The sequence below is a fragment of the Eurytemora carolleeae genome, unplaced genomic scaffold (assembly GCF_000591075.1).
Source record: "Eurytemora carolleeae unplaced genomic scaffold, Eaff_2.0 scaffold305, whole genome shotgun sequence".
Lineage (NCBI taxonomy): Eukaryota > Metazoa > Arthropoda > Copepoda > Calanoida > Temoridae > Eurytemora > Eurytemora carolleeae.
The window spans coordinates 264,204-292,201 of record NW_019396192.1 but is presented as its reverse complement, the minus strand read 5'-3'; the positions used below and the strand labels follow the sequence as shown (position 1 = coordinate 292,201).

General features: G+C 34.8%; 1 protein-coding gene across 2 annotated transcripts; it reads left to right on the top strand.

Annotated features, from left to right (window-relative positions):
* The first annotated feature begins 1 nt into the window (after position 1).
* Positions 2-27,998, top strand: LOC111697772 (abnormal cell migration protein 10). Of its 2 annotated transcripts, none has more exons than XM_023467892.1 (8): positions 2-127; positions 3,514-3,583; positions 8,131-8,221; positions 14,381-14,565; positions 18,991-21,037; positions 23,645-23,884; positions 26,865-26,901; positions 27,340-27,998. In XM_023467892.1, exons 3-8 carry the CDS (start codon positions 8,141-8,143, stop codon positions 27,750-27,752), a joined length of 3,003 nt encoding a protein of 1,000 aa, XP_023323660.1. In that variant the 5' UTR covers positions 2-127; positions 3,514-3,583; positions 8,131-8,140; the 3' UTR covers positions 27,753-27,998. The 2 variants fall into 2 exon arrangements, with proteins under 2 accessions (XP_023323660.1, XP_023323659.1); XM_023467891.1 differs by having other exon boundaries at positions 18,988-21,037.

Sequence of the window (27,998 nt, the reverse complement as noted above, 5' to 3'; positions counted from 1 at the left end):
GCAGTGAACCAGTGAAGATGTGGAGGGGAGGAGGGTGATACTAACTATATAGTGTATACACCTGGCTTCAAATAAACTCATTTACACCCCTTTCAAAGATACAACATTTATCTAAAGTTACTTATTGGTAGGTTCTTAGTTTAACTAATAGAATTGAATAGATAAAATCAGATTATAAAGTGTTAAACGCGTTTAATCATGAAGTTTGTGACCAGGTGTGTTATTTTGGGGATTTAAACGAAGTCTGGATTTAGAGCAAAACATTCATATCTTTCATCTTGCATAAAATCCCTAGAACCCTTCCCTTCCCGCTTTCCTCAGTCAAGTTTCTTGTCCCTAACCATTCCTCTCCTCTCTGTTGGCATTTTAATGGCATTGTTGTATGACCTTGATAAATCTGATGCGGAAGAGTAGAATGGGCAGCTGGTGGTGGCTGGTGGAGCAGGCCTACCTATGCAAGTTTGGACCCGGAGCCGGGAATATTCAAACCTTTTAATCTTCTCCTCACGAACATCTTTAACTTCTTTATCATAAACAAAAACATTAAACCCCTTTTTAGTTTTATGTATTTATCTACCGGTACCCTTTTCAGCAAATAATTTCATGAACATTTAGTGATTAACAAATAAAATTATCCACCCATGACTATTTAAAGAATAATTAAATGAAAAAGTTTACATTTGCTGAGTTCTAAGGTTTTTTAAACTTTCATATCAATAAAAATAAAGCACTATAATTTTTGACCATCATCAAAAAGACTACAGATCTTCTAATCTTTATATCTTGCAATCTAATGTTGTAATCCTTTGGTATTTAAAGTATTTATATCAACCAGCAGTTTACAAAGATATGGGATTAGAGAATTTGAGTTAGAGATCTGCTCTATACTGAATATAAAACCATTCAAAATCAAAGTAAAGGAATTGGGTTTTGCCACAAACTCTAATTTTCATATCCCTATATCTTTGCAACTCGGACTCGTAGACCTTTCATATTTCATCAAAAACTCTGTTAGATCAAATTATACGTTTTAAATTACACCATCAAGTTACAAAGATAAAGGAATTATCAAATTCGAGTTTGTGGATACATAGATAAATTACTCTTGCTAAAAAGTGTTCAACCCTGTCTGAAAATCTGTAAACATCTTCCTCTCCATAAACCTTCCATTGAACGGTATTTAACCTAATATGGCAGGAAGGGTTTGCCCATTGTTTATCCCGAGTAAAAAGCACGTAAAGTTGGGTAACTGTGCAGAACCCACCCATACTTATACAATGCCTTGGTCAGTCAACATCTACACTGCTATATCATTTCCCATCCTTATACAATACCTTGATCAGTCAACATCTACACTGCTATATCATTTCCCATCCTTATACAATACCTTGATCAGTCAACATCTACACTGCTATATCATTTCCCATCCTTATACAATACCTTGGTCCGTCAACATCTCCACTGCTATATCATTTCCCATCCTTATACAATACCTTGGTCAGTCAACATCTACACTATTATATCATTTCCCATCCTTATAAAATACCTAGGTCAGATTTAGTTGACAGATCATCTTTCACTTTTCAGTATTGTTTGTTTGGATGTCCGATCATAACTCATGAACCCCATGACAGATTTATCTCAAATTTTGATTGGGGAACTCGGGAGAACCACGAAAAAGTTTTAGTTTGGTTTTGAGATTCTAAGTGTATCGTGTCCACTTTTACAGGGAAAAATAGCTAAAATTGTAATTTACAACCAAGTGCGGGTAAACGGCGGGAGTAACCATGAGCACCCTTGGCAACGCTGGTTTCTCAAGCTACAATAGTTCATAATTTTTAAAATCGCCAAATTCTACTCAAGTTCTGATATTAAAGTGTAAATTAACACATAACTCTATTATTTTTTGTATTCTTTGACCTAAAGTCAGAATTTTTTTGTTTTTAATCTCGGGATTAAGCATTGGTTTTAATCTTATGCAGATCTATGGATTAATTTAATTCCTCTTCTATATCTCGTGGTGGTCATTCCCAGCAGGGTAAACTTTAATTAGGGATCTAAACATTTTCCTGTAAGTTATTAATTTCTTGTTTGCTAAGTTTTCTACAAGCAAGGAAAAAGAATTCGAACCTACGATGTTAAATGGAAAAATTTCACTTCTATGTTTTATGTTTATTTCTGGTATATTATGTATATAAGGTTTTGATTAGGTTTGGTTTGGTTGGTTTCTGGGTTTATAATTTGGTTATAGGGGGTACAGGGGGAGGTTAGGTAAGGTTCAAGGTGGTACAGGGGGAGGGAGGAGTATGGTTAGGTTTGGTTCAAGGAGGTACAGGGGGAGGGAGGAATATGGTTAGGTTTGGTTCAAGGGGGTACAGGGGGAGGGAGGAATATGGTTAGGTTTGGTTCAAGGGGGTACAGGGGGAGGAAGGAATATGGTTAGGTTTGGTTCAAGAGTGTACAGGGGGAGGAAGGAATATGGTTAGGTTTGGTTCAAGAGTGTACAGGGGGAGGGAGGATTATGGTTAGGTTTGGTTCAAGGGGGTACAGTGGGAGAAAGGAATGGGGTCGAGGTGTTTATTCCACTTACTTAATCTATGCATTATATTAATGCGACTGTAGTGAAACTTCAAGTATCTAGCCGTAGAACTGAGTAGCTTCAATCTCCTAGTATACGGACTAGTCCATGACTTGAAATTATTCAATTTTATTCAAACCCAACCCCCCATCCTTTCCCTCCAGGCCAACTTCTCCCCATACATCACAAGACGTAGATAAGTGTTTCAGTATCCCCCCCCCTCTCTTCTCCCCCCTTCCATACCTTCCCGACTCTAGCCCTGAAGTGAGAATGTGTATTAAACTCAATATGTATACCGTACACCTGGTATCCATAGTTTATATACACATATGTAGTTCATATTATTGGATTAAACATATCATTCTATTATTCATCTATATATCTATAGTTCATCTTTACAAAGATAATATATCTGTAATTCAGAAATCTATAAAAGTTCATAAATTCATAGTTCTCAATTATTCATTTTTTATTCAATTGTCCTATCTTCTATTTCAACTTTTAGTTGCTCAATCTTACAAAACCTTTTCTACGAAAAAAAATGCGTATTTACCATTTTTTTGTGGTCAATTTTTATTTTTTTTTATTTGTGAATTTGATTTTGAACTCGATTAAAGTAAAACTTAAGTCAAAATACTTTTCAAAATTTTAATTTTTCATTCACTGGTGATTTTTGCATTTTGATTATCATGTCTTAAATCCTTAGAAAAATACATTGTTGGTTCTTGAAAATGATTCAGCATCTAAGGTTAAACCAAGAGTTGGGGGTTTGAATTGTCTAAGCTCTGCAGATGGCTCTAATTAAAGATCCAAAAGTTTAGCCCTTCTTTCTTCTTCCAATCTTCATCCCAACGTTAAGGATGAGAAATTGACTTAATTCGTCCTATTTCCTCTCTTTAGTCCTGCACCCTTTTTAACTTTATTTTATATTGTAGGCTGAGAAGTATGAATATAATGTACTGTGCTTCAACTTCAAAAGTTTACTGAACCCGTGGCAAGAAACAGGTAAAAAAATCTGTAAAAAATATAAAAAAGGTTCAAAACTTCAAAATAAAACTTAATTAAAACTGGGAAAGGTTCCGAGAAAAATTAGATTAAAATAAAATGCTAGTGAATCGTATGAAGATTGTAAAGCGAAAAAAAGTGTTGTTTTTTTCGCAGTACTTAAAATACGAACATGTGCATTTATAACTGGGTATGTGCCATGTGCATCATAGTTTAACTGTACCTAATGCGTGCGGCTATTAACTGCTGTACATCATATATCAACTGTATTATGTAATGTACTGCTCTGCTTGGTAAATATTTCGTACGATTGTGTACTGCTCTGCTTTGTAAATATTTCGTACGATTGTGTACTGCTCTGCTTGGTAAACATTTCGTACGATTATGTACTGCTCTGCTTGGTAAATATTTCGTACGATTGTGTACTGCTCTGCTTGGTAAATATTTCGTACAATTATGTACTGCTCTGATCTGTGTGTACTGCTCTGCTTGGTAAACATTTCGTACGATTATGTACTGCTCTGCTTGGTAAATATTTCGTACGATTGTGTACTGCTCTGCTTGGTAAATATTTCGTACAATTATGTACTGCTCTGATCTGTATATACTGCGTACGATTTCGTACTGTTCTGCTCTGTACATATTGCGTACGATTATGTAATAATCTGCTCTATATATTGCTTACGATGTTGTACTACTCTGCTCTGTATATATTGCGTACGATTATGCACTACTCTGCTCTGTATATATTGCGTACGATTATGTACTACTCTGCTCTGTATATATTTCGTACGATTATGTACTGCTCTGCTCTGTATATATTGCGTACGATTATGTACTGCTCTGCTCTGTATATATCCCCCCTTCAATCATCATCCCTCATCCAACCCTCTCCCACCTTCCCTAGTCTTCCTTGTACCCTGAGAAGGAAACCCATTCAAATATTTACAGATCATAAACTTTCTAATCCATCCCACCGATCTATAGATCTTAGATTCGTACTATGATTATTATTCTACATCCTTATTATGGATTAAATCCTATCTTTATCATATTGCAATTATTTTAATCAAAGGTTACTTTTTAATGCTAAATTTATAATAATATTTAAATAAAAATAATTCGCTTTTAAAAAATTCTAAACAAAGTTGATAAACTTTCTGCAATGGATATAACAATCAGCTATATAGACTAGTTAATTTATGTACAGTAAACAGCAATACAATTCTAAGTAATATGCTTACAGCATACACTTTTGCTTAGCTTAATGAGCTTTATATAATACCTTATACCTTCTGAGAATATTACGGTTACCCCCCCCCCCCTCCAAACATGTGCGCACTCTACACATCGTGATCTAATATTCTGTGAACCTTGAATATTGATCAGGAATTAATTAAACCCTGAAAATAATCTGAACCTAAAGTCATAACTTTTGTTTGTTGAATCCCGGGATCAAGCATTGATCTCCATCTAATCCAGATCTACGGGTTGGTTTAATTCCTCTTCGATATCTTGTGTTGGTCATACCCTGAATGGATAACTTTAATTAAATATCGATATCTAGTGTTTGAGATACTCCACAGTCCACACTTCTGAGCTCCGGAAACATTAAGAATGAATTATTGATATTGAAAAATTACTTTTTAAACTCCTATATCGAGAATTGCATACAGGGTGTCCCAAAATATGGAAACTTCTTGAAAAAAATACCACCATTTACTGGCAATGCGCTCAATCAAAACATAAAACTGCTTATTATGTTTCAAATTAATTGCCTGTATAAAAACAGCATGTGAATAATTGAATAGTTGTTATTAACATACCTTTCTACACACTCAAATTTTAAACTTCAAACTTCAAAAGCCCTGAAGTACTGTCATAGAATTATTCAAACAAGCCTAAATTAGGGTTTATTATTTATTTATAATTAAATCTCTAGAACCTTACACATTTTTTTTTGGGGGGGTGGAGGATATCTTATATATATTGGCATTTTAACCATCTGAATTTAACCAATTTTGCCAATTGGATCAATGAATACTGATGGTGCCGAAAGCGTGATAAATGTATGATCAATAAACAAAGTTAAAAGTATTTAAAATTATAAAATTACAAATAAATAAATAAAATGTTTAGATAGATAGATAGATACACCCTTATCTTATTTTTCTTCCATGTTAGCAGCCTCTGTACCAGGCTGCTATGCAATATTTAATGATGTGTATTTTATTTCCAAGCTTAAATTCATTCTTCTTTTTGCTTTATTCGCCCACAACAAGCAGCGCAAATACAGAATCAAGGGTCTGTCAGCTTAATTTTAAGTGACCCGGCCTCGATGCAAATATTACCATGCCTGATTCACAACGGTACCCTTCAAATCTTTATCATTTAATACGCTTAAGTCTAGAAAAACGACAATATCTTCCACATTATTCATCAGATAAAGTTTTCAAGTGTACCATTGTAATTTGGGCATTGTCATTTTAGCCTAGAATGTCACATGAAATTACGCGTAGAATCCCTTTAATTCCTTCTTCTTTTTGCTTGATTTCGCCCACAATAAGCAGCACAAAGACCGACATAAGCTCGGTATAAAAACAATAAATTCAAGGCGGGGCCAGATTTAATTAGTTAAATTGTGTGTACTCCTAACCCTGTGTAGTATGAAGTACATCTAATTTTAATATTCTGAAACGGTTGGAATAATATAATAAACTCCCGTGAAGCACCCTTACCAAGTACGCTTCAAATATGTTATAAAATATGATTAAAAATTCTTTAGTTCTTTTTCACTTTCTCTCCTGCAAGGTTTTTTAAAACTATGTGTCCCTAATTTTATAACCTGAAATGTGTGTTGGAAGCTATAATCTCGACTATTTAGTCTTATCTTATATTGCTAAAAATATATTAAGCCCCAAGCTTGGGTCAACTACAGGGTGTCTCAATTTAAAATAAAAGTGGCACTTTTATCCAAGTTTGATTTGTATCACCCTTTCAAAAAAAGATATTTTTCATATTCTTTGTGATTAGTTTGTTTGACAATATTTCAAGCATATTAAATATGTTGTGATCAGGTCATCTGTAAACGTATGTTTATTAAGACACACTGACACTGTGTATATTTAAACCAGTTTTACGTCTGGATCCGTTCTGTGAGATTGTTTTTAATTGGTTAATATCGACATATTCATCAATCAGCTGGTATGCACCAAACAAACCTTTTTTGTCGTCAAGACTTTAACGAGTTTCGGAGTAGAGATATATAATTATATCTAGTACATATTGTATATTTATGTATTTTAAAATATATTTCTACAATATATGTATTAGATAGTCATATATATATATCGTAACATATTTTGATATACTTTCTATTCTTACTTTGACGGCCGGAACTGTTTACTTAATTTGAAGATACCTCCCATTTAAGAGCTAGTTTTTGCCGCAAAAATCAAAAAACAATTTTTTTTAAATGTTGTTTAAAATTTTCCAGCATTTTTAAAAATAAATGTTTAATCTCAAATTAGTATTTGATGATGTTCTAAATATATGATATTTGATATAAAATATACGAGAAAATATTTGGTTGATATTTTACTTTGGATTAAAGTATTAAATAGCTCGTTGAGTAGTTAAGTGTGTAATTCCAAAAACTAGATAGAAGAACTTTTAGTGATTAATCTGAATGCATTTTTCATTAAAAAAATGTCACTTATATTTTAGGAAAAAAAAAATATTATTGTAATAAGACATCAAAAATCTTCAAATCCAATGATTTTTGGAAAAACTGCTGAATACCTCCGAATGTTCGGAAAGATGCCATTCCGAATAATATAAACTGTGCGTGGGGCGCATATTTGCAAAATCTTATAAGATTTATCCATGTTTGGACGACATATTAGATATGGCCAATACTTTAAAATTTCACGCATTCTTGTAACTTTTGTTTGTCCCGTGCAACACTCATACTGTTAAGGTTTTGACCTGCATCAGTCATTTCACTTCGTTTCCTTATCAAGCTATATATCTGATATACTCATAATATGTAATATCATGCATTGCATTCAATCTTGATAGGTTTAACTTTTAAACCTGTTTTTTTTTCAAATTGAACAGTTACAATTCATTGCAAGAGCTGCAAATCTGTAATTCAAAGATTTAAAAAGTTTTACCGAGGTTCAGATTTAAATCTGTTTATGAGACCATAAATCAAATTGGCGACTTCCTTTTAGGTATTTAAACTTCAGTTCCAACTGCAGACCAGCTTAGAAGATGAATAAAATTATTTTAAAATAATTCCAAGATTTAAGATCACTAAAATTAATGCTTGTTAAAACGAACTTGCATGCGTGTGCTTACGCGCACAACACGTTTAACTAAGAATAAAAATATTACTAAAGTAAAAAATAATTAATATACATTCTTTTATATTTTTATGATATTTCCTTATAATTGTATTTCTCAGGGAGATTAAGTGTAAAATATATGAATTTAATATTAATTTTCATATTTCATATCTATTTCTTATTCTTTACTATTTCTAGAATTGACGAGATGTACGAGGGTGAGATGGACTCCGATAAAGAAGAGGATCTCCTTCAAACATGGCTCGGAGAACTAGATACTTTAAAGAGGGTGAGATCATTCTCTTTTTTTCTAGATTCAAACCTTAAAGTTAAATATTTTTATCTCTGAACGTTAAACAGTCACAATTGTGGTTTAGAGGACATGGTAGATATTGAACGATATGAGGATATAATTGCAGAACTATAAATCAAAGATTATCCATCTCTTGTCCTATTCATGTAATCTATCTCTTGTCCTTTCCCTGTCAGCTGTCTTTTGTCCTTTTCATGTAATCTATCTCTTGTCCTAGCCATGTAATCTATCTATTTTCTTATCTGTATAATATATCTATTGTCCTATCCATGTAATCTATATCTATAAGTCCTATTCGTGAAATATATCTCTTTTTCTATCCATTTAATCTATCTAATGTCATATCTATGTAATCTTTATCTAGTCCTGTCAATGTAATCTATCTATTTTCCTATCGGTGAAATCTATCTCTTGTCCTATCCGTGTAACCTATATCTAGTCCTATCCATGTAATCTATATCTTGTACTGTCCATGTAATCTATCTATTTTCCTATCTGTGTAATCTATCTCTTGTCCTATCCGTGTAATCTCTCTCTTGTCCTATCCGTGAAATCTATCTCTTGTCATATCCGTGAAATCTATCTCTTGTCATATCCGTGAAATCTATCTCTTGTCATATCCGTGAAATCTATCTCTTGTCCTATCCGTGTAATCTATCTCTTGTGCTATCCAGGTTATCTATTTCTTGTCCTATCCGTGTAATCTTTCCCTTGTCCTATCCAGGTTATCTATATCTAGTATTATCCGTGAAATCTATTTCTTGTCATATCCGTGAAATCTATCTCTTGTCATATACGTGAAATCTATCTCTTGTCATATCCGTGAAATCTATCTCTTGTCATATCCGTGAAATCTATCTCTTGTCCTATCCGCGTAATCTTATCTTGTCCTATCAAGGTTATCTATGCCTTGTCCTATCCGTGTAATCTTTATATTGTCCTATCCAGGTTATCTATGTCTTGTCCTATCCGTGTAATCTTTATCTTGTCCTATCCAGGTTATCTATGTCTTGTCCTATCCGACGCCTTGTAATCTATATTTAATATATTTAATAAGTTTTAAACTCTGGATTGAAATAAATCGTGCGCATACTTATTTTCCTCTCTCCAGATCTAGTTCAGGCAATTATGATTTTTGTTGACAGTAAAACCGCCATGTTAAGTAATTGTGTAACCTTTGTCGGGAATAAAGTTTAACCTCTGTATCCTGGTTCTCATTATATCCAGGCTTTAGTTGAGACAGGGGGTTTCTTTATATCCAGTTTAAGTGAAAACAGGGGGTTTTATTATATCCAGGTTTTTGTGAAGAAAGGTGGTTTCTTTATATCCAAGCTTTAGTGAAGACAGGGGGTTTCTTTATATCCAGGTTTTAGTATAGACAGGGGGTTTTATTATAACCAGGTTTTAGTGAAGAAAGGTGGTTTCTTTATATCCAGGGGGTTTTATTATAACCAGGTTTTAGTGAAGAAAGGTGGTTTCTTTATATCTAGGTTTTAGTGAAGACAGGGGGTTTTATTATAACCAGGTTTTAGTGAAGAAAGGTGGTTTCTTTATATCAAGGTTTTAGTGAAGACAGGGGGTTTTATTATAACCAGGTTTTAGTGAAGAAAGGTGGTTTCTTTATATCAAGGATTTAGTGAAGACAGGGGGTTTTATTATATCCAGGTTTTTGTGAAGAAAGGTGGTTTCTTTATATCCAGGTTTTAGTGAAGACAGGGGGTTTCTTTATATCCAGGCTTTAGTGAAGACAAGGGTTTCATTTTGGAGGAAAGTGCAAAGTGTTTTAAAAGCCTTGTTAATACATATATTGCTTGTCTGTTTGTTTGTATTTAGAAAATGATAAAATGGCAAAACTGATCTGGCCACATTTTTTGTGAAACCTCATTCGGCCCAGATACGGGATTTGGCCGGTCATAAATAAACGATTTTGCCTTGAAAAAATATGAATATTATTTTTTTTGGAAATTCCTAAACAGGAAAAAATCCGCGAAATACTATTTTTTATTATGAAAAAAGGCGACTTGAAGAGCAACATTAAAAATTGAAACTGTTTCTAGAAACCCCATTTTATTCCCTTTGACTTAAGGTTTCATTAAAAAGGAGAAACAAGGAACGAAAACAAGATATTTCATTTGGGTGAATTTTTTCCGAAAATAATTCTAATATATATATATATATGTATACATATATATTATATATTATCTTTTATGTTTATTGGGAACCATATTGTTATAACCTATAGAGAAATAAAAAAGACCTGAACGCGCGGTGCCGAGCCATCTTTATCTCTTCATTACAGCAGAACTGACGGGGTTAGCGTTCCTTAGATAACGAGACATATATTGAAGGTTAAAATAGAAGATAGATAGATAGAAAGATATATAAATAGTTAGATAAATATACATTGCAACAGATAGATAGATAGTAAGATATATAAATAGTTAGATAAATATACATTGCAACAGATAAATATATAGTAAGATATATAAATAGTTAGATAAATATACATTGCAACAGATAAATAGATAGTAAGATATATAAATAGTTAGATAAATATACATTGCAACAGATTAATAGATGGTAAGATATATAAATAGTTAGATAAATATATATTGCAACAGATTAATAGATGGTAAGATTTATAAATAGTTAGATAAATAGGCAGATATTTGGATAATTTCAAGTTAACATTTTCAGAATAAGAAGTATTATGCCAAGATAAAAAGACTAAACAAAAAAAATAGATAATTTTAGAGTTGAAAATATCGAGATCAAAATTGAAGCAAGATAATTCGAAAGAGAAATGAAAAAATCAAAGGAAATGAAATAAAAGGAAGTGAATTTACGGAATGAGAGGATCAATAAAGGAGAATCGAAAAAAAGTAAAATTTAAGAAAATAAAAAAAACTATATTACAGAAATAGGAAGAAAAGTACAAGAAAACCGCATTTAGCAGAAGGGAAAGAAGGAAAAGAACAAATAACTGACAAGAGAGAAAAAATAAAAGGAGAAGAAGGAGAATAACGAGAACGGAAGAGCTTATATATAGTTTCAAGAATAAGAAGATTGTTCCTGAATTCTAACTGTAGAACATGAGGAAATGATATTTTAAGTTTAAAGGACAGATACCCCGGGATCCCAGGATCCCAGGACTCCAGGTGTATAATGTGTTCTCAATACACCCTTCTCAACTCGTATTAATGATTGGTTCGTGCCTTCCACAATCCAATTTGCATCATCATTCCCCCTCCCCCCTTTTCTATATCTATACCCAATATTCATTTCTCCATCCAGATGCCCCTCCCCCCCCCCCTCCACACTCGAAATATATTCCTTCCCGTCTTCTCTAAATATATTAATGTCTCCCCCTCCCCTCCCCCCCTCTTTCACCAAAACCCCAAAATCATCTCATCTCCCTCCTAAGGAATCATTTTACACAGGACTACAAGGTCATTGGTTTGAGAATGTGACAGGTCAGTCCCGTAGCCAGGATTTATTTAACTTTTTCCTAATCCACTGATTCACGGGTTCTCCATTGAACTATCAAATAACAAAAATTGATAATGACCTCGAGCAAAGGTTATTTCGCATGTAGGAAAAAGGAAGTAAAAAAGGAAACGAAGGAAGAAGAAGAAATAAAACAGAAAGGTTTAGAAAAGAAAAGTTAGATGGTAAAAGAAATGTTTTAAATCAAATCTTTATAAAAATTATTAATTTAACAAAACTAAAACTCAGATTTCAAAAGATTAATTAGAATAAGTTAACACTGAATGAAGGTTTCTTTAAATGATCAAAATAAATTGTATTTAAAATCAGTTCCAGTATTACAGACTCTTTACAGTACCAATATTAAATTTGTTGTCATAAACTAATCTGACACCGGCTTTCGATTCTCGTAAAAATTCCCTTTTCATGAATTCTCTGGACGCCGGGTTCTCAAGCTAGCTAGATATTATATATAGATTCATAATCTAGCATAATATGTAGATGTATAATCTATATATTATTCTAGCTTAAGAACCCGGCGTTGCCCATAGTACTCATAGACATTCCCGCCGTTTTTCCCTAGCTTGGTCGTAAATTACGATTTAAGCTATTTTTCCCGAGTCAACCTTAACTTGAATCTCAAAACTAAGATAAGAATATTTCCGTAGTTCCTTCAAGAATCTCAATCAAAAGGAATTGAGTTTTTGCCACAAACTTAGATTTTCTAATTCTAATAAGTTAGCAACCCGTTTTCCTAGACCTTTAATATTTCAAACTATTAATTCTGGTAGATCAAATAGTCTAAGTTTGAAATATCAAAGGTTTACACCATCAGGTTGCAAAGATTTAGGGGTGAGAAAATTTAAGTTTGTTGCAAAAACTCAATTCCTTTGAGAAAAATGAGTCAATTGGTTGCTGAGTTATGATCGGACATACAAACAAACAAACAAAAAACAAACAAAAAACTATTATATATATTTATATATCTGTTTGGTTATAGTCAATATCCTGAACTATTGTATATTGGTAGAAAAGGAAATACACAGTAATACATCCTCTCCTTGAACCTTTACCAGCTAAACATTGAAAACAAAAACATAAAGTCTTAACCATATCCTACATATTACGCCGTTTGGTTCAAAATATCGAACTTATCGAAAGTAATTCGATATGACGAATATTTTGTTCGAAATATCGAACTTACCTAAAATTTTTCAAAATAACGAAGATTTCGTTCGAAATACTGAACTTACCTAAGATATTTCAAAATAACGAAGATTTCGTTCGAAATATTGAACTTACCGAAAGTATTTCGAAATGACGAATATTTTGTTCGAAATATCGAAATTACCGAAAGTGTTTGGAAGTGACGAACATTTGGTTCGAAATATTGAATGAAGAAACATTTTGTTTGAAATTACAAAGGAAATGCTGGAGTTAAAATAATTTCTTTGATATAATTTCGAAAAAATGTTCGCGATTTCGATAATACTAAAATAAATCATGGTTTAACTGTGAACTAGACAGAAGGGCATTGGTTAGACTACTAGAACGAATTAGGGACCTCGTAGCTCCTCTAGTTTAAAGTTTAGGCACTAGATATATAAAATTGTCCGGTCACAGAACAGAAATAAAACACTAATTTGTTCTTATCAGAATCTAGCTTAAAAAAAAGAGTTATAATTGAAAACATTTAAGATTTTAATCTTACGTCCAATATACTTTAGTTTTATGTGGTTTTTTCCAAGACATGTTGTTTTCAACCTTATTTGATTAAAAAATGAAAAAATTAATTATTTACCATGGGTCTCCATGTCTCTAATTGTCTTATAAAACTTTGAAAAAGTTTCATGAATTATTCGATGTTTTTCTTTCTCTCATACAGAATTTCTTAATTTCTTCAAATATCAAATTTTCGCCAGCACCTCTAGTTTTTTTTAAATTAAATATAGATCTGCTCTATTTGGACAGTTTTTTAGCAAAATGTTAAAACATAAACAATTAGGTGTTGGACACCCTGAGCAGTTCAAATATATATTAAAATATATTAACTTGGACACATTTAAAAATTCAAAAAGTAACAAGAAGCTTTGCAGTTGAGACCTCCCTAAGCATCTGATTTGACAAGTAAAAATAGTAACGAAAAGTGTAAATACTAAAAAAAAGTTCATAAATGTTCTGTAGGTTTAAATATTTTTATATGTACAAAACAAATTAATATTCGAAGACAAACTGTCCAGTGTCCAGTGTCTAGTGTCCAATCCTTTAAACTGTCCAGTGTCCAGTGTCTAGTGTCCAATCCTTTAAACTGTCCAGTGTCCAGTGTCTAGTGTCCAATCCTTTACACTGTCCAGTGTCCAGTGTCTAGTGTCCAATCCTTTAAACTGTTCAGTGTCCAGTGTCTAGTGTCCAATCCTTTAAACTGTCCAGTGTCCAGTGTCTAGTGTCCAATCCTTTAAACTGTTCAGTGCCCAGTGTCTAGTGTCCAATCCTTTAAACTGTCCAGTGTCCAGTGTCTAGTGTCCAATCCTTTAAACTGTTCAGTGCCCAGTGTCTAGTGCCCAATCCTTTAAACTGTTCAGTGCCCAGTGTCTAGTGTCCAATCCTTTAAAACATCTAAACTATCAATATTTTAAATCTGTTGTTTAGGGTTTGGTTGGAGGAGAGTCCGGATCAAGGATAGAGATGAGGAGAAGGGAGGAGAACAGACGATCCCTGATACAGATGGATCCGAACCAGGACGAGGAGTTAGATAAGATCCTAGGGGAGCTGAGCGAGCTGGAGAATCAGTTTTCCAGGGAGATCGTAGAGAAGTCAAACACAAACACTAACAGGAACATAAACACAGTTTTACATTCTTGAACCCCTTAACTTTTAAATATTCTTTATTTACTAAGGAAGATTTTAATTCTAAGCGAAGTTACTGAAATCTTGCCTTATACGCTTATTTCATAATTCCAATATCTTTGTTACCTGATGGTGTAGGCCTTAGATATTTCAAACTTCAATTTTTTCATTTAATTCAGGGATCAATCATTGGATATCGAGATCAAGCGTTCAAGCTCAATAATATCCACACAAAGTTAGGATTTTAGGCCAATAAAAAAATATACTTTTATATTATGGTTTAAAATCACCCCCCCCCCCCCTCCATAAACCCATCAAAACCCTTCATAGCTTAAATGCATGCGCATACATCCAAGTGCATCCGTATATGCAGTATATACATAGTACTGTTCTTCTTGACGAGTTTATGAAGACAAACCTTTTATATATTCTATTCAAGCTAGGACAGGTTTATGGGATCCAGTAGCTTATCCTATACCCCAGTATTAAACCATCCAAACATGGCTTTAATTCCTTTAATTCCTTTCAAATATTCACTTTAAAACTAATTTTACATCTGACCAAAAAGGGTGCGAGTTCTTTTTCCCCCATCCGCCCCCCTGCAGGTTTACATGTATTACAACTAACAAAAACGTTCTACCCAATTCTGTGTATTTACTTAATACGGTGTTTCGGTTTTAAAAACCAAGTTCTGTACTAAAAGTGTGTTCATTATCTGAGATCTTTAAACCTATAACGGTTATTATTAATAATAAGATATGATTGTTTATTGCTGAAAACTGATTTTTTTCAATTGAGATTTTTTTGCAACAAATTAAAATTTTCTATTACCTATATCTTAGCAACCCAATGTGGTTAGATCGTATAAAAATTTTAAACTATGAATTCTGTTAAATCAGATAATCTAAGTTTGAAATATTAAAGGTTTAAACCATCAGATAATAAAGATGTAGGTATTAGAAAATTTGAGTTTGTGACAAAGAATCAGTTCCTTTACTGGCGTATTATATAGCAAAGAGACAAAATGAAATTATCAAAATTCAACTTTTTCCAAAAAAGAAAAATAACGATTTCTTCTTCATTTTGAATTAAAAGGTTACCACTGTGGATCGGACATGCCACTTTACAATAAGAGTTATTTGAAATGATGTCTCTAATCCCTTTAAAGTGAACCAAGGGTTTAAACTTTCACTCATTCTTCCTCTTGGATTAGATGTCACATAAATTGATGTGAATGTGAGGAGTTTGTTTATCTAGCGTGCTCACTGCACACGGCAGACATGTGCGTGCGCGCATAGTTTTTGCGTTAACGCATAGTTAAGCACGGATTGTTTGGTTTTCGCATAGTTATCTGTATTTGTTGATGTGTATTCTTTTTACCTGCAGGGGTTGAGGTTGAGTAATGAGAAAGCAATAAAACATACTTGGAGTTAGAATAATTGGTTTTCAAACACGCGTCTTGAAATACAGCCAGGTTTATTAATTACTTTGCCATAAAAGTAATCATTTATAATTATGTGTGCAGTTAGCACTGTAGGCTAAACATTTACTTAATATAATGATGAAGTCAATAGAACTTTAAAATAAAATTTTCGGTTTAAAGGGACTGATAACGAAAAGGAAAGCGGCCCTTTATCTAACAAAATATTAAAATATCTCTCTTTTTTTAAACTTTTAATTCTGAAATTAATTGAACAGCTAGTTCGTAAACAGCTAAAAAAATATGTTTATAAATAATTGTTTTTTTTCTGTTTTACATTGACGGGTTTTATGGATATGAACATGGTTTTTAACCTCGAGTCTGAGTTCTATCTCAGTTTTCAATCAGAGATAAATTGAAAGATGCAAAAATGTTGAACCCTTGCTTGCCCTTCTCCTTTAGGTCTTAGGGTCGAAACCTTAAACCAGGAGTTAACTGAGTTTTTTCAGAGTTAGAACCCAGTTCAACCTTTACTCTATCTTCTATTATCATTTCTTCCCTCTGTACAGTTAGAATTCAGATCAACCTTTACTCTATCTTCTATTATCATTTTTTTCCCCAATTACTTTATTTTCTGGATACCTCTGGATACACACTGGATAACCCCAAACTCTTTTCTTTCACCCCCTAACCTTTCAAATATACCCCTTCCCCCCAACCTTTCCCAGATACTCCCCAACCTGTCCTACAGAATACCCCAAACCTTTCCCCGATAAAACCCCCTACAACTTTCCCAGATACCGACCAACCTTTCCTACAGATAACCTCCAAACATTTTTCAGTTACTCCCAAATCTTTCCTAGATACCCCTGTCCCCTAACCTTTCTCAGATACCCCCAAACCTTCCATCCAGATGCCCCTCCCCCCCCCCCTCCACACCCACATCCCATTGCACACTGCAAATACTATAAAATCCTTTTTAAAATTTATTATGTTTATTTAATCCAAAACCGGGTTTATCCAATTTTCGTCTAGGTTTATTTATTTATTATTCGTAATAATTTTTTGTTAAATGCTATTGCATACTATATCTGTTGCGAAGTTTTTGTGCAATTCCAAGCTGAAATTGAGTTGATTTAGGTGATGTATATGTAGCATATAGGAATGACTACTTTGCAGATTTCATTTGTAGCATTTTTGGGGTGATCAACTTCTCATGGTTTTAACCTAAACCTCTTTGAGACTGAAATTTTCGATTTAATCTTGAATCTCTTGAATTTCGGACTGCGAATGAAACTAAAATACAAAAAACGTTAACTAAAAGTTTAGTAAAATATGCTACACTTGTTCGCATTATTTTTGGAATTAGAATTAAATATGCGTGACGGCATGGTCTATAAGAACAACTAATACTTCAGAATTATTTGCTATGTTCTGATTTTTTGTTTCACTAAGATTCTGGTTCATTTAAAATGTTATAAAGGTTAAATTATCGTGGCTAAAGTGGTAGATTACTTTTCGCAAACCTTTCTTAGACCTGAGCTGGGAACTTTAGAATGGTGCATATATCGAGATAAATTCATGATTCACTCTTTTTCTTAATCTCGAGACTAACCTAATCTTGTATCCTGAAAAAGTTTTAAAATTCAACCAATTAGAGTCGTGTATCAGAAGCCGGGAAATTAGAACTTTTGCCCGCCATTTTAGATTAATATACAAAAACGAGAGGAACTCTCTAACTTTGAAAAACCGGTTTTTGATTTTTCTCTACTAATATCCAAAAAAGAGAGGATAAAGCAAGAAATAAAAAATTTCCACATTGGATATTCGGATTAAGAGCAGTCGGGATTAAGGTTATCCAATTCTAAAGTTCCCAGCTCAGCTTTAATAAATGGTTGAACTCCGTCGACGTTGTTCAACCACCTCTCAGCTTGAATTGGCGCAAAAATAAGTGGTTGAACTACTTCGTGTACGGTTCAGCTTAGTCTCGCTATTAATTAGATCTGGTTCCTGAATGATAGATCCCTATAGGAATTGTTTACTTCCCACAAACTCAAATTATATAATCCCAATATCTCTAGAATCAGATCGTGTAAACTTTTGATATTTTAAACATTTAAGATTTATCAGAATTAATTGTTTGAAATATCAAACATGTTTACAAAATGTAAGGATTATCAAATTAGGTGTTAGGCAAGTTTTCGTTCCTTTTGTATTTAACTTTGACAATAATTTTAAGTATGTGCAGAATTAGATTTGGCAATGAAGCATTAAGTAAAAAGTATCCATTTCTTTGGCAATTATTTTGTCGAGTTTAAGAACCATAATTCATATTTGATCTTTCTTCTTTATTTTAGTTATAGTATATTTATCATTCTTATTTCAAGTTTAAACCTTTGATTTAAGAAAATANTCCCCCCATATACAATACAATTCTGGGGTGGGGCTAAATCCGTCCGTTCAAACGTATTCAAAGTATTTTGCATTGAAAAATTAATTTAAAAGGTGAGTTTTCATTCATTGCTTATCTTAAATCCTATCTAATGTTTGAATAGAGTGAATTTAACCCTTCATCTAATCGGACTGAACCCACTCCCACCGGTTTCCTTTTAGAATTACCCCCCCCCCTCCCCCTCCATATTTTATTTAACACTAAGCTTTTTCGGTTTCCATTTGAATGAGCGGACATGGATTAAGACTGAGTTGCATGTTCATTGATAGTTTTGGTAGAATATCATGTAAAAGTATAGAGCCGCGCCTAGACTATACTTAATCTACGTTTTAACTATTAAAAGTTAAATTCAAGCGTAATATTGTAAACCTTTATGATATCATAAACCACTCGTTTCATTTAGGAAAAAATAAGTTTAAGACTTCAATTTCTTAAATGGTTGTTGCTTTTTTAGCTATAAGCACATTTCACAATTAGAAATTAAATATTTTATATTACNCTTCCAACCCTGAATTAAGTAAAATGGTGTATTTGAAGTAGGATGGAAAGTAGTCTTGTGAGCAGAGTTTCTACCGGACCTAGAAACTGTTCTCCAGATACAGATTCAGCATTCTGTGACAACCTATCCGTCCTCTCTAGCTGCTCCGCTAGTAGCAGCACTGATAAGAAGAGTAGTGGGGTGAGCAGCGAAGGGAGCAGCGCAGACGAGGATGCTAGGATAAAGGCAGAGAAGATTAAGATCGCCATTGAGAAGATTAAAGAAGCATCTGTGAAGAAGTTGTTTATCAAGGTGTTTACTAGTGATGGTTCAGCTAAGAGTCTCTTGGTGGATGAGAAGATGAACGTTGCTCAGGTGACCAGGATGTTAGCGGAGAAAAACCACGTGGCCCTGGACCCTAAATGGGCCCTAGTTGAGCTGGTCCCTGACCTATATATGGAGCGGGTGTATGAGGACCAGGAGTCCTTGGTTGAAAACTGTCTCCTCTGGAAGGTTGACTCCAAGAACACTCTGTGGTTCATTGAACGCCCGGAGAAGTTTGACCTGTTTATGAGACCTGAAATCTATCTTCTAGGGGATACGTCCTCGGAGAAGAACGATCCTATGGAAGAGCACTGTCGCCAGGAACTAGTGGAGGAATACTTCTCTGTGGCTGGAGTTGGCGCCCCTCAGGTTGAAGGGTTTGCTTGGCTCAAGGCTGAAAATAAAAAGTCTTGGAAGAAATTTTATTTCGTACTTCGAACATCTGGACTGTACTACTCCCCTAAAGGGAAGAAGAACTCTAAAGACCTATTATGTTTGTGCACTTTTGACGTGAATCAAGTATATTACGGAGTTGGCTGGAAACGAAAATTTAAAGCTCCGACAGATTTTTGTTTTGGCATAAAACACCCACAAATACAAGCTAAAAATCCAAAATACATCAGATATTTGTGCGTAGACACGCAAAAAGAGCTCCACCAATGGGTGACTGGAATTAGAATTGCCAAAAATGGACAAAGCTTGCATGAAAACTATCGAACCCTAGTAGACGAAATCACGCACGCAGATCTAGATATTTTGGTTGGAAAACGAGGTTCTGTGAACTCCGCAGTTTGTCTCGCAAACTCCGGCAAAGCTGAGAGCTGTGCAACAAATCTAAATCTACACAGCCCAATCTTGACTCCGATGTCGGAAAATAAAAGTTTTGATTCCGTTCTGTCCAGCGGGATTCGATCTGAGTTCTTTAAGGAAGAACCTCTCTCCAGTGCATGTGATCTAGCCAGGTTTGATTTAAGAGTAAATGAAACCAGTACCCCGTTACCCGGAGCATCAATTCTCAAGAGAACATCAAAATCTTCGTCTAGTCTCAGTGATAAATCTAGCGTTGAGCAGGGGTTTGAAAGCGATCATCCTGCCGGAGGAACAATAAAAAAGCGTCCTCCAACCTGCGCTGGAACTCCGTCTGATCTCTTCTCGTTCGAAAGAAGCGATCTTAATTCCGGATCCAACCATTCAAACATTAGACTCGGAGCAGGCGGAACCTTACTCCGGAGATCAAACTCAGCTGAGAGAATAAACAGTGGAAGAAACTACGAGGAGCTCCAGCAACTACTGGATGAACTCCACACAAACGTGAAACAGGCCAAAGATATTCAGGCGAAGATCAAGAACTCTATCCGATCTAACGATGAGATATCTGAGTTTCCTCCTCCTCCTGGTTTAGAAACCCCTCCTCCTCCTCCTCCCAGAACCAGCAGCAGATTGAGTATAGACGAGGATATTCTTCCTCCTCCCCCACCTGAACTCCAAACATGTTTATCGTTTGAAACCACGAGCACCCTAGGCCGGAGAAAACTTCCTCCGATAGCTCCGAAACCCAATCTGAGCCGGATGCCAAGCTCTCCTAAGTTCAAACCTACCTACGGAACTTTACCCAATCCTGGGAAAAAATCTTCTAAACATAATGAACTCAGGTTCAGCGGATCAGGACGAAGAATATCTTTTGATGATAATATTCAACTAATCGACGACGGAGTTCCTGGGAACTCTTGTGTTCCCAGCCAGGAGTCTCCGATCTCACCACGGTTCCTGCAAGGATTGGAACAGGAACGGTCAATATATCTCTTTTAACCTAGAAAATAATAAAACTCCGGGTTGAAATTGTCCTGGTTAAATCTGTTCCCGCTGGTTTAACACCTTGGACCACCAATACTTGTATTTACTTCGTACTTAATCTTTTAAACTTTACAGGTTTAAAGCATTCTTGGAGTCATAATACAAGGTTTAGGGTTCTGGAGACAAACTAATTGGTAATGTAGGAAAAACAACAACTGGGAATTATTAACATTTATTCATTCATTCATTCATTCATTCACCTATCATAAGTTTCGTAAAATGAAAAGTTATGCAGCTAAATTTTTAAAAATCTCTAGTTTTCTGTAACTATCAAGTTCTTCAAAGAATAGTTGAGAGCAAAATAGATCTGTAATATAATATTTCTAGATAAATGAATCCTTGGAGTGGGATTGTGAAGGATGTTAAATATCCTTCCTAAAACATAAATTCAAATAATTATTTACAAAATAAGTTTTTTGGTTTCTAGAATTTTATTTTTTTTGCCACGTCGTATTTTTATCTAAAATTTAGAAGATGCTGATTTTTCCAGTGTCTTCACTCGGTTTGCCTTCAATGGGGTGTATGTGTACTGAAAAAAGGGACCGAGTTCTTGCCACATACTCAAATTCTATCACTAATTCCCATATCTTTGCAACCTTGTGGTGTAAACTTTTGATATTTCAAACTTACACATTTTTATCTGACAGAATTTATAGTCTAAATATTAAAGGTCTACGACACCGGAGCACAAAGAAATAGGGATTTGAAAGTTAGAGTTTGTCGGTCCCTCACTCTAGTTTCTTGAAATGAACGTTAGTTTCCATGTAAATTGTAATGTATTTCCAGTGGTTTCATGCGGATATATGTAGGGTGTATTTATGTACAAAGAATTCACCATATGTTGATATACGGGTTGAAACCTTTAAAAGGGTTGGATCCGATATTGTTTAGATTAAAACTAACTAACCTTGGATTCTTTGTCTTGTCATCCTCATCTTCTATGGTCTTCGTATTATACCGTACATATAGAGTAGATACATTGAAGTTATACTTGATTAATATTCTTTTATGATAGACCATTGTTTGTTTTTGTTCAAGTGCAAGGATACATATTGGACTTGTGTTTTCAGAATTCCTAAATGTGCCCAAAACGTTTCCCATTTAAAGGGACGGTAAGCATAATTTTTCCATTTAAAGGGACAGTAAGCATAATTTTCCCTTTATTGAGAAAGTAAGCATAATTTTCCCATTTAAAGGGACAGTCAGCAGAATCTTTTCTTTGTGAAAGTGAAATAAACATTTTTTGAGTGAGAAAAATCTGGTATCATTATCTTGCACAGTTTTGATCAGATTAAGGTTCAAGGATGCCGTTGTAAATCAGGCATTGCTATTTTTGCCTGGAGCTAGGGTCGCTTGAAATTACACTTACAGTCCCATTAAAACCTGAATATTAAAGTGACCCTGGATTAAAAGAGGAGCTTGCCACATTTACAAATGTACCAACGAATCCTTTGTCAACCCAGATTTGATAAAGATTTATGCAGCAAAGACATAAAAGGAAATTGCCAAAGTCTCAATATAAAACCTGAATACTTTTATTAATAGATACCCAAATCTATGTAGAGCACAGTTTGGAAATCTCATATATCGCACAAAGAACTTTTAAAAGTAAATCCTTTTAACTCTGTTTCTGAATTTCAATGTATGGTGAGACTTGAATGTCCCCGACCCTGGTCGTAAATTCAAGTTTAAAGTTTGATTGGTCCTAAAGTTGTTTAGGTTTGCATTGACTGAGTTTTGTGATGAGAAGACATGGATACAGTATTGTCTGCACTTAGTTTTATATCCCAGAGACGGGAACTTAACAAAGTATATCCCAGAGACAGTAACTTAAAAAGTATACGTTAAACGAAACTGCCAATGTGCCTTTTTGAGTACAGGGAAACCAATACAATTGTTGAATAGGAAAACTACATTTAAAAAATCTTATGTGTATTTGTTATTGAAATAAAGCCAAAAGTTTTCACCAGTAGCCCAAAAATCAACTTTTAAAACGAACTGGGTCTGTGTACACTGCACAATTGCTGTGTTTCATGTTAATTGTGGTTTTTAAAACCAGTCGTCTTTATATTCCACAATTATATTATTGCCTTCACTATATATAACTTATAATTTCAAAACATTACAATCTAAAATAAAAATTATAAATGTAAATGTAAATAGGAAGAAAAGCCTTATCCAATTCCTTAAACCAGGTTTCTGATCCTTGGTTTCATATCAACACACTGTATTAAGTTACCTGCTCAGGACTCTTCTTCTGAACAACATGTGACAAGCTGGTGAACAAATACATGGTTATAGTCACCAGTAAACTATAAAACAGGGGATAGGGTATGGTTTTAAGTAGGGGGTTTAGTGAGAAAGAGGGGGGGGGGGGGGGGTGGAGGGGCGAAAAAAAAATGTGTAAGACTGACCCAAGAACATCGTTAAATCAGATATTGTGGATAAAATTATATATTTTGTTTAAAGTAATTTTACACGAAATTTTACACTTAGTTACTTTGTATTGAGGTTTGAAATATATTGACCAATCTCCAGGTGGTTTCTAGACTCCCACCACCTTCTCCATCTCCTCTTCGTGGAACCTTCCTCCCTCCTCCTTCTCCATCCTCAAACCCCCCTGAACCTCTGTACTCTGCTGTGAAGAAGCCAGGTCGAACGAACAATCTTGATTTTAGACAACCCAGATCATCTAGTTCAAGTCCATGCCAGAGAAAAGGATTCTCCAGTGGAGTAGGTGTACCTAGAGCACTTGGTTCTAGTCCTAATCAGTCTCAGGTAAGGATACTCCCAGTGATTTGGAAGATTTGAAAAAAGGATTCAGTTTTTCCTGTGAATATATGTATGGGGTGGAACTGAATATATGTATATAAGACAACCTACTAATGGTGGTTTACATTCCAATCCTACGCTGTGTATTACTTTTCTTATCTCTTTATTAGGATTTATAAAAAGTTTTCCTATTAAGGCACGCTATAATTACCTATATCATTGTTAAGACCTTAAATAAGAGACAAGAATAACTTTAAAGATGCGGTAGGGTAGGCAAGTTTGTAGGGTAGGAAAGATTGTAGGGTAGGAAAGATGGCAGGGTAGGAAAGATGGCAGGGTAGGCAAGTTTGTAGGGTAGGTAAGATGGCAGGGTAGGCAAGATTGTAGGGTAGGAAAGATGGTAGGGTAGGAAAGATGGTAGATTAGGAAATATGGTAGGGTAAGAAAGATGGTAGGTTAGAAAATATGGTAGGGTAGGTAAGATGGTTGGGTTGGAAAGATGGTAGTAGGGTTGGAAAGATGGTAGGGTAGGAAAAATGGTAGGGTTGAAATTATTGAAGGGTAGGAAAGATGGTAGGGTTGGAAAAATGGTAGGGTTGAAATTATTGTAGGGTAGGAAAGATGGTAGGGTTGAAAAGATGGTAGGGTAGGAAAAATAGTAGAGTTGAAATTATTGTAGGGTAGGAATGATGGTAGGGTTGGAAAGATGGTAGGGTAGGAAAGATGGTAGGGTTAAAATTATTGTAGGGTAGGAAAGATGGTAGGGTTGGAAAGATAATAGGGTAGGAAAGATGGTAGAGTAGGAAAAATGGTCGGGTTGAAATTATTGTAGGGTAGGAAAGATGTTAAGGTTGAAAAGATGGTAGGGTTGGAAAAATGGTAGGAAAAGAAAGATGGTAGGGTAGGAAAGATGGTAGGGTTGAAACTATTGTAGGGTAGGAAAGATGGTAGGGTAGGAAAGATGGTAGGGTTGGAAAAATGGTAGGAAAAGAAAGATGGTAGGGTAGGAAAGATGGTAGGGTTGGAAAGATGGTAGGGTTGGAAAGATGGTAGGGTTGGAAAAATGGTAGGAAAAGAAAGATGGTAGGGTAGGAAAGATGGTAGGATAGGAAAGATGGTAGGGTTGGAAAGATGGTAGGATAAGAAAGATGGTATGGTAGGAAAGATGGTATGGTAGGAAAAATGGTATGGTAGGAAAGATGGTAGGGTAGGAAAGATGGTAGGGTTGGACAGATGGTAGGGTAGAAAAGATGGTAGGGTTGGAAAGATGGTAGGGTAGGAAAGATGGTTGGGTAGGAAAAATGGTAGGGTTGAAATTATTGTAGGGTAGGAAAGATGGTAGGGTTGGAAAGATGGTAGGGTTGGAAAGATGGTAGGGTTGGAAAAATGGTAGGAAAAGAAAGATGGTAGGGTAGGAAAGATGGTAAAATAGGAAAGATGGTAGGGTTGGAAAGATGGTAGGATAGGAAAGATGGTATGGTAGGAAAGATGGTATGGTAGGAAAGATGGTATGGTAGGAAAGATGGTAGGGTAGGAAAGATGGTAGGGTTGGAAAGATGGTAGGGTAGAAAAGATGGAGGGTTGGAAAGATGGTAGGGTAGGAAAGATGGTAGGGTTGGAAAGATGGTAGGGTAGGAAAGATGGTAGGGTAGGAAAGATGGTAGGATAGGAAAGATGGTAGGGTTGGAAAGATGGTAGGATAGGAAAGATGGCAGGAAAAGAAAGATGGTAGGGTAGGAAAGATGGTAGGAAAAGAAAGATGGTAGGATAGGAAAGATGGTAGGGTTGGATAGATGGTAGGGTTGGAAAGATGGTAGGGTTGGAAAGATGGTAGGGTTGGAAAGATGGTAGGGTAGGAAAGATGGTAGAGTAGGAAAGATGGTAGGATAGGAAAGATGGTAGGATTGGAAAGATGGTAGGATAGGAAAGATGGTAGGAAAAGAAAGATGGTAGGGTAGGAAAGATGGTAGGAAAAGAAAGATGGTAGGGTAGGAAAGATGGTAGGGTTGGAAAGATGGTAGGAAAAGAAAGATGGTAGGGTTGGAAAGATGGTAGGTTTGGAAAGATGGTAGGGTTGGAAAAATGGTAGGAAAAGAAAGATGGTAGGGTTGGAAAAATGGTAGGAAAAGAAAGATGGTAGGGTAAGAAAGATGGTAGGGTTGGAAAGATGGTAGGAAAAGAAAGATGGTAGGGTAGGAAAGATGGTAGGGTAGGAAAGGTGGTAGGATAGGAATGATGGTAGGAAAAGAAAGATGGTAGGGTAGGAAAGATGGTAGGAAAAGAAAGATGGTAGGGTAGGAAAAATGGTAGGGTTGGAAAGATGGTAGGGTTGGAAAGATGGTAGGGTTGGAAAGATGGTAGGGTAGGAAAGATGGTAGGGTAGGAAAGATGGTAGGGTAGGAAAGATGGTAGGAAAAGAAAGATGGTAGAGTTGGAAAGATGGTAGGGTTGGAAAGATGGTAGGAAAAGAAAAATGGTAGGGTTGGAAAGATGGTAGGGTTGGAAAGATGGTAGGGTTGGAAAGATGGTAGGAAAAGAAAGATGGTAGGGTTGGAAAGATGGTAGGAAAAGAAAGGTGGTAGGGTAGGAAAGATGACAGAGTAGGAAAGATGACAGGGTAGGAAAGATGGAAGGGTAGGAAAGATGGTAGGGTAGAAGAGATGGAAGGACGGTAGGGTTGGAAAATGGTAGGGAAGGAAAGATGGTAGGGTTGGAATGGTTGTAGGTTAGAAAAGATGGCAGGGTTGGAAAGATGGAAAGATGGTAGGGTAGGAAAGATGGTAGGAATAGAAAGATGGTAGGGTTGGAAGATGGCGGGTTTGAAAATATGATGGGATTGGAATATAACTAAAGAAGAGGACGGGAGAGGGAATGGAAATAGAATAAGAGCGGAAATGGAAATTATCAGTTCGATAATTTAATCTAATAAAACTTTTTTATTTTTCTTTAAAGTTTGCAAAAAATTTAATAAATTTTTACATTTTAGGTTTGCTGCGTTGGTTCTGTGAAATGCAAGAGTTCAGGAAAATAATAGTTTCTCATTCTTGAATCATTCTTGAATCAAACAATATTAAACTCAAATACTTCAAGAGAACTACATTTTTCCTTTTTTATAATATTTTATTTACTCTTTGTTGGTTAGAGATTTTAGAGCTTTGAAGTTAATAAAAGTTTTATTAATTCAAGTTTATATCCTTTAAGATCATTTCCTTTATTGATATTTTTCTAATATAAGATTTTTTTATTAAATAGATTTAATTTCAGCATTTGATTATTTAAGATTATTTGAAAATATTTTTGAATTATCATTTTCTTAATGTGAAAATATTTTTGAAATATCCACTTTCTTAATGTGAAAATATTTTTGAAATATCCAACTTCTTAATGTGAAAAACTTCTTTTGTAAAAAGAATTAAATTCTGTTTCTTTGGAAATTTTGTTGAGAGTCTATTTATTTTTAGGAGATTCTTCCCCCGAGGAGACACGGTATACAAATACATACAGAAACTGGAGAGAAGGAGAGGTTGGAGATTACTGGAGTATTGATAATTCAGGGTATGCTCGGAGTACTGAAGTAAACTCAGGGTATATCAGTAGTACGTCAGAACAACCAACCCGTCCTAGCGATGATATACAAACCCGGTTGAGTAGTTCTCCTTTATCTTCTAAACTATGGAGTTCTAATTCCTCTACTAGTGGATCCTCTAAACCCTGGGGGTCTGGTTCCTCTACTAGTGGATCCTCTAAACCCTGGGGGTCTGGTACTCCTCCTATAAGCACTCCATCTAAGCTCTGGGGATCCTTGAGAGGAAAAAAGAGCACGCCAACACTAGACAAGCAGACCTTTAGTCCATATCTGAAAACGATGTCATGAAAATCCACAACATTCCAGATTTTCCTAGATATTCCAAGGAAAAATGATGATTAGCAAAGCAAACCAAAACTACGAATATTCTTGTGATTTTAGGAGATAAAGACGACATATTAAACACAATGTTAACTGTGAACTAACAGCTGTATAGAATACTATATTACAACAATCATTTATTTTACAATGCTTATTAGAGCATATTTTCTTGCTGCATTGTTTCAACTTAATGAATAAAAAAAAATATCATGA

Coding starts and splice junctions, on each gene's coding strand:
- LOC111697772 (XM_023467891.1), top strand. CDS start 8,141: ATGTACGAGGGTGAGATGGACTCCGATAAAGAAGAGGATCTCCTTCAA. Junction 14,566..18,987: donor TCAAACACAAACACTAACAG/GAACATAAACAC, acceptor GTGTATTTGAAG/TAGGATGGAAAGTAGTCTTG. Junction 26,902..27,339: donor TGTGAAATGCAAGAGTTCAG/GAAAATAATAGT, acceptor ATTTATTTTTAG/GAGATTCTTCCCCCGAGGAG.